Source organism: Quercus robur, chromosome 9 (assembly GCF_932294415.1).
Source record: "Quercus robur chromosome 9, dhQueRobu3.1, whole genome shotgun sequence".
In the NCBI taxonomy this organism is placed as follows: Eukaryota; Viridiplantae; Streptophyta; class Magnoliopsida; order Fagales; family Fagaceae; genus Quercus; species Quercus robur.
Window position 1 is genome coordinate 56,371,945 of NC_065542.1, and position 14,219 is coordinate 56,386,163.

The 14,219-nt window shown below is 33.8% G+C and overlaps 1 protein-coding gene across 3 annotated transcripts in view; it reads right to left on the reverse strand.

Moving 5' to 3' along the window:
• Positions 1-14,219, reverse strand: part of LOC126699210 (probable metal-nicotianamine transporter YSL7) — a 63,206-nt gene that overhangs the window by 46,590 nt on the left and 2,397 nt on the right. Inside the window, exons 2-6 of one of the 3 annotated variants that reach the window (XM_050396897.1) lie at positions 10,594-10,748; positions 10,338-10,435; positions 10,117-10,251; positions 9,778-9,967; positions 8,362-9,695 (exon numbers count right to left, since the gene is read on the reverse strand). The exons of the other annotated variants lie outside the window; for them this stretch is intronic. Of the exons in view, the coding sequence (XP_050252854.1) occupies positions 8,589-9,695; positions 9,778-9,967; positions 10,117-10,251; positions 10,338-10,435; positions 10,594-10,748 (1,685 nt within the window). The 3' untranslated portion in view covers positions 8,362-8,588. Of the gene's footprint in view, positions 1-8,361; positions 9,696-9,777; positions 9,968-10,116; positions 10,252-10,337; positions 10,436-10,593; positions 10,749-14,219 lie in introns of those variants that run through there. 3 annotated transcript variants of the gene reach the window in all.

The following is a 14,219-nucleotide window of genomic DNA, read 5'->3' on the forward strand; positions in this document are numbered from 1 at the left end:
GTGGTACATTTTCAAAAATTTTATGAGAAAATTATCTTTAACTCATCGGGTTCATCAATACTATTATATTTAGCTACTATAGTCAAAAGTAATAAACGAAATTTGCTAGTAAAATTGAATTTAAACTAAACCATAGTCTCTAGTCATATTTTCAATTCCAAAACTGGGTATACTTTGTTATACAGTGTAAGAAGGGGATGGAGACAAATAAATTTACAATGTTTGAGAATTATAGACATCAACATAAAAGAAAAGAAGTACCACCATCCATGATGTTTATTAATTAGAAATAATATATATCTACTCATTACAATTCAACCCATTACCCATGATGTTTACAATGAATAAATAAATACATCAATTTTCCTCTTTTTCATTTTTTACATAGTTACATTTGGTTATCTTAAGAATGTAAGATGTAAACAAATTGAAGGGATAAAACACAATTACAAAATAAAAAGGGTAAATTGCAAATTACACCCCTAAAGTTTGGGGGTTTTTGGATTTTACACCTTGAAATTTCAAAATTTGGATTTTATCCCCTAAAGTTTTGGGTGTTTGGATTTTACACCATAACGTTACAGAACTTGGATTTTATCTCCTAAAGTTTAGGGTTGTTTGGATTTTACACCCTTAAATTCTAAAACTTTAGGGTATTAGTCCAAATACCTCAAAACTTTAAGGAGTAAAATCCAAACACTTCCAAAATATAGGAGGTAAAATCCAAATTTTGACACGTTAGGATGTAAAATCCAAACATCAAACTTCGTGGGGGTAAAATCCAAATTCTGAAACTTCAAGGCGTAAAATCCAATCACCACCAAACTTTAGGGGTGTAATTTTCAATTTACCTAAATAAAAATTGTAAAACATGAAATGAAGAATATGCCTAGCAATTGAAAAGTTGAAACTTGTAGAGATTTATAAATGCCAATCACCCTTTCTCATCACAGGCAAACCAAATCCTAACCAACCCACCAAAAATATATTAGTCACAAACCATTAACATTGACATGGAATAGTTGAAGAATGTTGTAAAAATGAAAGAAATGAAAGGAAAAATTGGCATCTCAAAGGGAAATTTCCATTATGCTGATACATTGGTGATTTTTGCAAAGGAAAGGAGAGAGAACAATTGGATACGCTTGGATTCCTTACCATTACCCTTGTCATTGCTTGTGATTAATCATGCAAAGCTAGAAATCATATTGACAAATTTAAAATTTTAAAAAGGAAAAAAAAATATAAAAAGGAGAAACTTAAAAAGAAAAAAAGAAGTGATGGTAGAGGCCAAAAGGATATATGACCTTTTAACCTCTAGAAGTATACCACATCTAGTTTTTAATTTTATTTTTTTAAGTTTATAATATACACATATATATATATATATATATTTTTTTTTTTAAATATTGTATTTGTACTGGGACAAAAGGATTATACATGACCTTTTAACCTCTAGAAGTATAATACATTTAGTTTTTATTAGTATTTTTTTTTAAAGTTTATAATATATATTATATATAATAAAAGTTGGGTTTAGACGTCGTGATTGTGCCACGTGGTTTCACCAAATTGCAGAAATTATATTAAATTTTTAGATTTTTAAAGAACTAAAAAAGAATATTATACTACCAAGACTCTAATTTATTCTTATCATTAAATAAAATTAGATTTACGACTACAAGGACTCTAATTTATTCTTATTATTAAATAAAATTAGATTAACATTATTTTTTATTTGTTAGGTCAATATATGGAATGGATATTAGAATGAACAAAAATATTAAATAATGTAAATAGAAATTGGTATTAATCTTTTGTTTTTTTCACTTTTTTATTCTATCTTATAGCTTCTTCTTCTTCTTCTTCTCTCTCTCTCTCTCTCTCTCTCTCTCTCTCTCTTTGTTTTTTTTTTTTTTTTTCTTTTTATGTTTTGTCACCATAAATCTCCGGATGATCTTAATTTTCCAAGTGCATAAATTCTAGATGATGTTAATCTTCTTCTTTTTTTCACACAATCTTAATCTTTTGAGGAGAAAGAAAGAGGATAGATTAAGTTTGGAGTCCAAAAAAGAGAAACTACTTGATTCCCTATGAAAATGAATTATACTTCTTCTCCACTAATTGGATAACAAATATCCAATATTCCAATCCTATACTCTACTTTAATTTGGAAGATTATAAATTGTAGTTTAGATTTTCTAAACACATTGAGCAATTCAACTACAAAGCATTTAAAAAAAAAAAACTACGAAACCGAAAGATCCCAACCCTAAAGACATTTTTATAGTTTAATTGTTTCTCCATACCTTGAGAATTCTATAAATGTTGTCTGTTGAAAGTCCTACTCCATATTATCATTAGTATTTCATTGGTTATCTTCATCCTTCTCTTTTTTCTTCCTCTCTAAACCTCATGTGTAGACTACATGATTTTTTTAATATTATTTTTAAGTAATTGTTTTGTTTTATCTGCTAATTTATTTACTTTTTTTTTTTGAGAAACTGCTAATTTTTTTACTTAGAATTCAATCTACTAATTTTTTTTGTTTTTGTTTTTACATTATGGTTACAAAAGATTATGGAGAAAAATCATTGAATGTGATTGAGGAAGAAGACAGGCTTCCCTTACAAGCATAACATCAGCAATTTTGTAGCAATACTCACACTTGAAAAAAGCCTCAAACTTATCCGGTAAACAAAACCATTAAATGGATTTGTTTTCAAATATTAATCTCTCTTTGTCTCTATATTTAATCTCGAAATAAGTATTGTGCGGCCTGAAATTTGGAATCCCGGCCCACTTCACATTAATGACCCAAAGCCCAAGCCGAGGAGCCCTACTGCCGAGGAGGTATGAGGAGAACCCCTTGATGGCCCAATAATACAACCAAGGACAAGCTCACGCTCAACGCCTCACAAAGCGCCTGAAGAAAAGGACAAACTCAGTACAAGAGCAATACAAGCTAGAAAGCTGCCAACACCATAACGTGGAGCCCAGCACCTGATAAACCCATACCCCATACCATACTATCCAGCTTTTTCCCAACCACTCTGACGTGAAGATTGATAGGACGAGTAACTGCCCCAAACAAGGAGAAACTGACACGTAGATGAAGAAGGGAAATCGAATACTAGTATAAAAGAAGGAGGAAGGAAGAAAAAGGGAGAGGGTGAGAATGTGATGCTCCTCGGACTAATTCCGAGGAGTCAGACCTCTCTAACTACATTGATGCAAGGCTCAGCTATGCAGTCCAAGCTCATCTTTGTATGATCGCTCACGAAACCGGGACCAGACCGAAACCCAATGCCCAAAAGCAGGCCTTTCCAAACCCACTCTCTACAAATCATATTGTTCGGGCCCTTTACACACGAGCCCAACGTCAACCTTGGGTCGTTAAAAATCGTGTCCCTACAAGTATTGAACACACCCAAGAAAATATTATTTGCACACCACAAGGTTATCAAAGTTTATACTTTATAATGCTTAAACTATCACAATTTTTTTCTCTTTCACAAGGTATGAATTTAATTTTTTTAACCTTATTAAGATAATATGATATACATTTTTGATGTATAGCCTAATTCTAGATTTAATCACATCATTGTGATTTTTGAATATATATATATATATATATATTATTCATTTACTCAATATTTCTCAAATTAATTATATGGTATATAAGTTGATGAGTAAAATCATGCAACGCATGGGACTTTAACTAATCATATACTATATAATAAAAGTTGGGCTTAGAAGTTGTGGTTGTGCCAAGTGGCTGCACAAAATTGAAGAAAAATCAAAGAATTTTTTAAAATAAAAATAAAAAAGAAATATTATGTATATCACTATATCCTATTATAATTAGGATTTCTAATTAATGCGTTTGTTGTTATCCCATGAAAAAAATGGAATAAAAAAGGTCATATTTTTATGGATAGAATGAAAAAAAATGTTGATATCAACATAATGTAAAAAATAATAATAATAATAAATAAAAATAAAAACACTTGAATGATGCCATAAGGATATAAGATAGAGTTTTTTTTTTTTTTTTTTTTTTTTTAAAGAATATATATTGTTATGGTCCCATTTGACGTAAAATTTAAATCCTATTGAAAATAGAATTGTTAATCAATGTGTTATATTACCAAACTAAAAATAAAAAATAAAGGTCATATGAAATTATGAATTAAAAAAAAAAAAAAACGTGATTGATATGTAAGGAAATAGAATATGATTTTTTTTTAATTACCTAATTATCAAATGTAGAAATTTAAAAACAAAATAAAATAAATACACAAAGAACAAAACTAATTTATCCTAAGAAGTGATAAAACAATAGAAGAAAGGTTGATAAGAACAAATAATATGTTATATTTATCTAAAAAATAATTGTAATTAAAATTTAAAAAAAAAATAAAAACCACAAAGAAGAAGAAGTTGTTATCAACATAACTTTATCCAAAGAAGTTATAAAGCAACTAAAGAAAAGTACAACTAATTTGTAATAATCTTTTGCAAAAAAATTGTACGGTTTCTCCCTCTTAAAATTCTATATCAATCATCATGAAAGGTAGGTACAATCTAGATGCAATTTGTAACATTAAGAAGGAAAGGTAAGGAAATTTGTGTTATTAATATGTTCGATCTATCATCCTATCATAATCTCAGTCCAACAACAAACAAGGGAAGTTAGTAATTCTTATACTTTTTTTTTAAATAGGAATTGAAAGCTAATTCTTAGTACTTTTGAAATAGTGTTGTTTTGTATAATCTATATTTAATATCAAAATATAAATTTTTAATTTATATATGATTTTTTTATCAAAAATTTAATTTACATATGACTTTTTTATTAAGCCGTGCATCGCATGGGCATAATACTAGTATATATATATTTTAAAATATTGTATTTGTATGGCATTTATTTTTTAATAGTATTTTTTAAAAAGTTTATAATATGTATATTTTTTAAATATTGTATTTGTATGGGGGCAAACGGCCGATAGTTAAGGGAATGACGAGCTGCCAAAGAATACAAATTAGTTGGGGTACCCAGGGTCACTAATTGGAGTTTTATATAATTATCTATAAACTCAAGATCCATTTAATAAATATCCAATGTGGGACACAACATATGCTTGCACAATACATATTCAAACCATTAAATCGATAGACGTCATTTTAGAATCACATTGACTTTGGTTTTCAAAATATTAAAAACCACATGTTGTATAGTTCTAAACTCTAGAGTCTAGAGACCGAAAGGTTGTTATCCTTGTGGAAAACCTCCTTGATTCAGTGTAGCTAAAACAAAGTGACAACATAAATGCTTGTATGCTTTCTCAGCATTTATGAGTTATGACAACTATTCAACAGCTAATAGTAAATCTCCAATAATCTTTTGTTTCTTCATGCCATTCCATTCCATGGCCAAATAACACTATTTGTATACCACTGTTTATGAAATATTTAGAAGAATGCCACTCTTTTAAAATTTGAGTTTAAGGGTGCGTTTGAATCGGCTTCAAACGAATTCAGGAAATCAATTTCTGGAAAATAGGGCGTTTGGCTGTCACGGAAAATATTATTTTCTGGAAAATGTTTTCCTGTTGACCGAAGTTTGAAGCCTTGACCACGGAAATCAATTTCTGCCTTCATTTTCACTTCAATTCATTTCCGTGGCTTGCAAAACGCAGAGAGAGAGAGAGAAAAAACAGAGAACACAACACATCGGCGAGAGAAAAAGAACAAAAAAAAAACAATCGAAGAACACAACGATTCCAAGGAGCGAGATCACGAACCCCGATCCACGAACGAGATCGAAGCCAACGAGCGAGATCGAAGCCAACGAAGTGCGAGAGCTCCGATCGATCCAGCCACCCAGAGCTCCGATCGCGATCTCCGCTTCGATCTTCGCGCGAAGCGTCGATCTTCGCGCGATCGCGATGCGCCGATCGGAGAGATCGCGATCGCGCGAACGCGTCGATCGCGATCGCGATCGACGCCTCGCGCCGCCGAGCGCGATCGCGCCGACCGCTCCGATCACGATCGCGCCGATCGCGATCTCATCGCGATCGACACATCGCGCCGCCGAGCGCGATCGCGCCGATCGCGATCTCTCCGATCGCGAGCTCGCCTTCGTTTGTCCGAATTTGATAATTTTTTTCTGGGTTTTGTTTGTGTTTTGATGAATAAATGATATTATATAATCGTTTGGTAACCAAGAAAATGTGAGAAAATGTGAAAATGTGTTTTCTATGCTATTTTCAGAACACAACCAAACATCAGAAAATATTTTCCGAAATATTTTTTGAAATGCAACCAAACACATGAAAACATTTTCCTTTCCGGAAAATAGCATTTCCGAAAAATAGAATATTTTCCGGAAATGATTTTACGCGAACCAAACACAGCCTAAGAAACTCGAATTCTACATGTAACTTGAGTTCACAAAAATCAAGTTCCATAAAAAAATGTGCCATGGTGACATCCGATGATCTGCAATTTATAATTAAAAATGCTACGTGGAACTTGAGTTTATGTTGAGCCAAAAAAAAGTCAAGTTCTGTTTTTGGTTGAGCCTGAAGTGTGATAACAAAATAGGATTAGGGAGAAAAAGAAGGCAGGGGCCGGAGACCTAGTCAAAGACAAAACTGAGATTTTGATAAACACAAAAAGATACTGTTGGTGAGATCGGCCTTGAGACATAGGAAAGCATACCATGGGTTTGTATGGAAAAAAAAAGGATGATTGCAAGGATGGGAAGAGATGGTTATTTCAACAATTTTAACACAGTAATTACTACTAATTAAATCGCCTTGGCCTTTCTCCCATATATGTGTGTTTTTCAAATAAAAAAAATTAAATCGCCTTGGATTTTTTTTTTTTTCTCTTTTTTTTTTCAGCTGTCTACTTGTCCTTGACTAGACTACTACTCAAGTCACGTGCCAACCCAATGTTACGTAGCTCCTTAAATCATCTTCATCTCCCAATCAAACGCAGCTAACTAACGTTTTAGTAGTGTTTCTTTGTATTTCTTTTTTTTTTCCCTCACTGTCACTCATAAGGATTACTACATCTACAAGGAAGTCAAAGCAATGTCAATATTTGGATCCTTTGACTGGAGATTGGTAAATGCTTAAGTTGCTATGTTCCTATCTATCTCAAATGCTTCCATGAATTCCTATCTTTTGAATTTTTTGCTTGTTGCTTCAACACATTCTTTTTGGATTTAGTAGCATGTTTTAAATGAAGATTAAGTCCCCTGTTCTCGGTCTGCATGATCTCCTACTACACTAATTTTCATTATTGGTGGTTGTCTATGGTTGATTAATATTTTGCTTTCCATATGCAGGTCAAACTATCCATGGGAAAGAAATGGATGGTTATTATTTGAATAATATTATATTGCTTTGGTGTTCAGTTAATTGAAAAAAAAAAAAAAAAAAAAAAAAAAAAAAAGGAAATTTGTTAACCATGTCAGGCTGATTTGGCTTATAGGAGGCTTTTTCTCCTCTCTAAAAGAAGAGTTTCCAAATTGTGCAGTAGCCAGTAGGTACTTGGCTTCTTGCTAGATGTAATTATTTATTGCCATTTCAACCAACAATTTTATTTCAACAATTAGGCATAGTTAGTTGCTTTAGATAACAATATTCGATTAACATTAATCACATGATATATGGGTCATTAGCTATGCATTAAAGTTTTGCTTATATACATTTGTACCATTAAAAAGTTAATTTTGTCAAAGGCTTTGTGACTGAATTGACACTTCCTCATATACAAAGTGTTTGGGGGTATAGGGGAGAAAGGGTTCGAGTTCGAGAGATAATACCCTGCCTAGTCATTTGCATCATATCTGGCTGACACAAGGGTATCACATCAGCCATGACAGAGTGGCTCAATGATTTGCAGAATCCATAGGCATACTATTGATGTTGCATTAGACCTGTGGCTAGTAAATTCAACAACTGATATAAGGATCCACTGTTAAACAATCTAGCCATGGGAGCAGGATACGCTACTCAGGTTCGAAAATTTGAACTAATAATGGAATGCATTAAGAATGGCGAGATTAAGAATATTTAATGAATCTTGATTATGACTTTAAGTCGGTTGTTGGATTGTAAAGCTAAGTGGTGACTTCATTTTTTTTATAATCTGGCTAGCATACTCCCAGACCCAAATTTACGTTCGGGTTACACAAGCTACCCAAAACACCTCATGCTTGGCCCATACGAACCTAATTTAAACAAATAGGATGTTGACTCCATTGGAAATATGATAGTGTTAAGACTTTGAGGTGTCATTTAGCCATTATCAAGTAAAATATAGGTAAAATTAAAGGAAAGCCTGTTTGCACAAACACGCATGTGATTTACCCAATAAGCACTTTAATGTTTTACAAACATACATAATTTTATGGTCAGATTTATGGCTACTTTGCTAGTTCTAACCTTGTCTCCACACCAAGCAAAGCAAATAATAATAATAAGAAGAAGAAGGCATATTTTACTAGTCCTTGGATTGGATGCACCAACCAATAAGGACTTCGCATCCATTTCTCCTAAGCTAACTGAGCCCTATGATCCTAAGAATTTGTCAACCTTAGCATTATTCCCTCTTGACAGAAACTTCATACAAATTGGTGGCTTAAGCCCAGCCAGAGCAAAAATAGAAGCAGGCAAAGTCCATATCCCATCCCCACATATTAAACCAGAAGCTACTGCAGGAGCCAGAGCATCTGCCTTGACCTTGTTTATTTTCCCCCACACAAACAAGATTAAGCTTCCAACACACATATCAATGGCAAAATATGATCCTAAATAGAAAGGTATTGCCATTGCCATTGGAACTGGAATGAACCTTGCCCACTTCTTACTCACTAAATCTCTAATCAAATTGATCATAATGGCTCCACCAAAGAACACATAACAGAGTAGAAGGCAGTTCTTTGGCAGACTTGAGAAGCCCTTTACCCCCAGCAAAGCCATGTTGCGGTACACAACAGCATAAGGAGTAGGGTATTGACTTCCAGGTTGCCCAAGGTCATCAAAGGCTTTGTAAAATAGCCAAAACACACAAGGGGAAATCACACAGCCCATTGCTGTGCCGATTATTTGGCTCACAAACATAGAACGGGGTGAAGCCAGCGTCAAGTAGCCAGTCTTGAAATCCTGCATTAGGTCAGAGGCTGTTGAGACAATGTTCATCATTACTCCACAAGCAGCTAGGCCTGCAAGAACTCCACCTTGTGAAGCACCCGCCCATGCTCCAATGATAAAGATGGAAAGCTTTCCATATGTGGATCCAAGGGACCAATCAGTGAGCCCACAACCATACGCATTACAGAAAGCCAATGTGGGTGCGAATATGTAGATGACCAATATGTGATACCATTTGAGTTGGTGAAAGATATGTGGAAGAATGGCCATAGCGATTGCAGCAATAGCAACATAGCCTCCGACGGCAAACAATGTTGGAATTTGATCTTTGAGAAAGAGTTGGGTTCGGCGTTTGTCATCATATGAGAGGCGAGAACTTACAAGAGAAGAATGGTCTGCAACAGGGAGACCAGAGCTCGCATCTTTGTACCGGAGCTGATGAGACAAGCCTACGATGGTTTGAGATAGAACCTTGAGAAAATTATAGAGACCATCTCCTAGGATCAAGGCTATGGCAATAAATACCTGAATAAAGGGTATAAATTAAGTTTTCAATAAATCAAAAAGCCTCCATGTAGGATGTATTTATCTCTGAGTGGGAATTTACCTTGTAACCTTGAAGACCACTGAAGCTGTCTGAGCTGAGGTCTGCAGGGTACCAGTCTCCCTTTCTATCTCCTATGAGGGGCCACATCAGACCCCAAGAAAGAATCCCTCCAACAAGAAGTGATATATTTATAATATGGGGGCAAATCATTCCTACTCCAACATATGTTGTTGAGAAATCAAAGTAAAATCTGCGGATAATCATGATTTAGAATTAGCCCAAACATTCATAAAGAATAGGGCTTAGTGGAAGCAGAAAACTTACTAATACAATTCATTATTTGCAAAACTAAAATGAAATTCTTATCAAGAGGAAATTGAAGGGTAACTATAGCTGTACTTAGAATCATATGCTTTGAGGCCTAATGAAGGAAAGTTTGCAAATCCACAATTTTCTCCAGCAGTATAGAACCATTGAAAGAAACCCCATAAAAAGCTGACGGTGAAAAATTTTCCCAACTCTCTCACTTGTTTCCTGAAAAAGTAGAATCAATAAAGACAGATTGTAAATTTTCATAGGTCACATTTCACTTGAAGCCGTTAAGTTTCACACTGCCTTACTTTGCTAGCTTGGCTCCTTGAGGAGTCTGGAAGCTGTTGATAAGATGAGCAGTTGCAGTACCACTTGGATACGTCAGTTTGAAGTCTATGATCATAATCTGACACAATCATAAACCAAATCATTGTAAAAAAATAACAACTATGACAAAGTTTTCTTGTGTTTGATGAACTTATTTCTGAAGTTATTCTTTTCTTTTCTTTTGTTCCCCATCAATGCAACATGTATTTACCGAAAATGCACAAATATTCTGTATACCTTTCGTAGAGGCACCACTGAGAATAGTCCGAGAAAGCTGACTGCAAAGAGAAAACCGATCATCCACCCCAAAGATAATTTTTTGATATCAAGAGTATCTGTTGATTGTTTGGCGATACGTTCACTCATTGCAAAGAGGTAATTTCCATAACCTCCTGTTAGTACAAATCAGTCAAAAGAAGGAATTTTCAGTCTACTAGTAAGAGTGGAGTTTGAGAGAAACGTTGTTGTTTCTATAGTATTGATAATAAATTTTGCTCGTCATATGTATAGGGTCATATTTTCATCATGGAACATGTTTAGAAACTTGACATTAATCAACAAAACTTGGAGTCATGGTCCGACACTCCAGTTGCCAGATGGTTTTTTGGACAATTTAAACATATCATTGAACAAGAAGAAAAATAGAAGGAAAAAAACTGAGCACTCTGATGCAATGATAGAAAAAGGGATCACCAGTTGCCACAGGAAAAAAACTGAGCTTAGGCTATATTAAATTTATGCAGAGGAGATGTTTACTAAACTACTAATTAGTGCAGGTTTGTATCCAAAATGGAGCTCAATTTCGTCAAGTCAATGCATATGAAACTTGCAGGGGAAGTGGGGATTTGATTAAAGGCTTTAACCTCTAATTTTCTAAATTCAACCAAGCCCAAACATTCCCTAAACATTACAGGAAAATCCCATTGGAAGAACTATTACAATGCAAACAATGAAGTTTGGAAATTTGGGCAATTCAAGGAGCTCCGTTACCCACTGAAGTGTCAAGGACACACTACCACTACATGTACTGCTGACCAGCTGGAATGGCGTGGCATGAGACCGCAAAACCATTGTAACAAACCTTATAATGTAGTTGTAGCGAATGAGAGTCCAGCACTTGTAAGGGCTGGACTCCATGAAGACAAAACAACACGAGGAGAAAGTCTATAAAGCTTGTATCATTATTCTATGTAATATAGAGACTTGGAGTATTCTATAGTTTCACTCTACTGCCCCATCTTATTTTTTCACCCCTTTCAGATTTTCCCAAACATCCCCAGTTTCAAATTTCAGAGCCTGTTTTTTCAACCCAAAAAAAAAAAAAAAAAAAAAAAAAGGGATGGGGTAAACTTTTTTTTCTTGCGCCTTTTGTCCTAACTATTCTGCATCACGCCATTAATCATTCCTAGTCAACCATTTAGGCTCCATCAACCCATTGTGATGCATGGGTAGTTTTTGATAACCAACTAGGCAACTACCATTGTGCCTATAAGAGCAGTCGCAGTAGTGGGTGCATAATAGAAAAAGGCATAAAATTTACACTGCTTGATCTAAAATAAATCCACATCAAATAGAGTTAAAAGTGTGTAAAATATACACACTTTTAAAAGTGTGTTATTGTAGCTGTCTAAACTAAACCATTATTTGTCCTACAAAAAAAAAAAAAAAAAAAAAAAAAACTAAACTAAACCATTATTTTATTAATTAATATCATATTTTTATACTATTATCACAACCTTTATTCTCTCGCTCTCTCTCTCTCTCTCTTTCTCTGTGCAAATAGAAAACTAATATATCTCCTTCTCCCTCGTCTTCGTTCTCTCGCATCTCAACTCTCACTCATTACTCTTTCTCTCTCTCTCTCTCTTCGTCTAAACAAAAATCACTCTATTTCCGTCCCTCCCTGTACCTAGATCTGTTTCTTTTGATGGTTGTGAATGACAAGATTTGTAAGAACAAAGGAGGCTTCTTTGATTTTCTCCATGGTATTTGGTGTTTCATGGTGTTGTTGTTCTAGTGAGATAGACTTTTGTGATTGTGCAAATTGTTGTTGTGGGTAAAGGAGGAGTTGGGGTGTCGTTGCGAGGGAAGAGAGGGATTTTTTGTCTTTTAGCGATTGGAGTGGAGGAAGGTTGATTTGGATAGGGATTTTATAGAGACATTGGAGTAGAGGAGGTTGATTTGAAAGAAAATGTCCATGCAAAAATTTTGAGCGAAAATTAATGTGATTTGGGTGAGATTTGTGGATTTGATTTGGGTTTTTTTTTTTAGTTAGATTTGGGTATGAGTATTTGACATTTGAGAAGTTTGTGGGTTTGGTGAGGATCAATGATAAAATTGGCTACTAGTAGCAATAGAATCATAATTTGATTTTGTTAAGTTTGAGGGTTTGTTTTAGTTTTGCTTTGATATTTCTAACTTACGTTTGTTTTCTAAGAAATTTTTAAATTTTTTTTATAGGAATCTTTGGATGATAATGTTTTGTTTTGGTGTTGCTTTTCTGGGTTTTCCTACTTGTTTGGCTTCAAAACTTGCTAGAAATTGTGGTTGATATGGGCGGAGTGTGTCTGTTGTAGATTGGGGGTGGTGGTTTTTGGGAGAGAGAGAGAGAGAGAGAGAGAGAGAGAGATGATTTAGGAGAATAATAAAAAATTGGTAAAGAAATAATATTTTAATGAAATTTAAGATAAAATAGATAATCTGATATGGGTATTTTGAAAAGTTAGTGTAAAATAGAAAAAAGAAAGAAAAGTAAGTTCTTATGTTAAAGTAGACATGTTTTTTTTACACATGCTAATGTGAATGCTTTAACCCAAACCTTAATCAAACTACCTGAATGTCATACAAGGATATTTTGGTTATTTTCCTTTTGCTTCTGAGAGTATTTTGGACATTCTAAGGACATTTGGTCATTTTGTTGGTTTCAAATATATTTTGGTGGTTTTGGAGTGTATTTTGATCATTTTGGACATTTTAAGAGTATTTTTGACATTTTTTGAGGTGTAAGGGTAATCTTGTAATATTGAGGTGTTAGGACTATTTTCAATTGATTCATTATTTTTAAATTACTAATTATTGCTAATAATGTTATAACCAAGTATAGAATGTTACAGTTTTGAATATGATGGGAATGTGACTAACGAACCAAACACAATAACCTTTATTATATAGCTAGAATGTAATTACATGAATTAAAGATTACAAGAATCTAACATTATGCGAGCCAAATGTGCCCTTAAGTCTTTTAGTGTTTTTTTTTTAATATATAAAAAAATTATTTCAAAGATATTATTGTAGCAATTTTGCAAAAAAATGACATTATCTAGGATAGTGTTTGGCTTCAAACATGTTTGAAGCCTTGAGTTCTAACCATGGTTTTAAAAACCGAACCGGTCAAAGAACCGTTTTTTTTTTTAATTTTCGGTTCAACCCCGGTTTTTGACCGGTTTTTGGCTGGTTTTCCGGTTATTGACCGGTTTTTGACCGGTTATTGAGCTTTTAACCGGACCGGATTGGCCTCCGGTTCCCGATTGAACCGGTCGGACCGGCCGGTCCGGTCCGGTTTTTAAAACAGTGGTTCTAACTACTAATAAGAAGATGACACTTGTACTTATTATGTGCAATGAATATGATTTACTTAACCCAATTAACCAAATGAGTCATATGTATTGCATATAACAAAATACATGCATGTTATCTTCTTATTGATGGTTGACCCTTAGAGTATCTCCAATAGCTTAGGTAAAAGCAAAATAATCTCTATAATAGAGAATGAGACCCAAAAAATGGTCTCCAATGGATTCTCTAAATCATGATTTTTTTTGGCTCATGAACAGTAGCTCATAAAATCTGATGGGTTACTG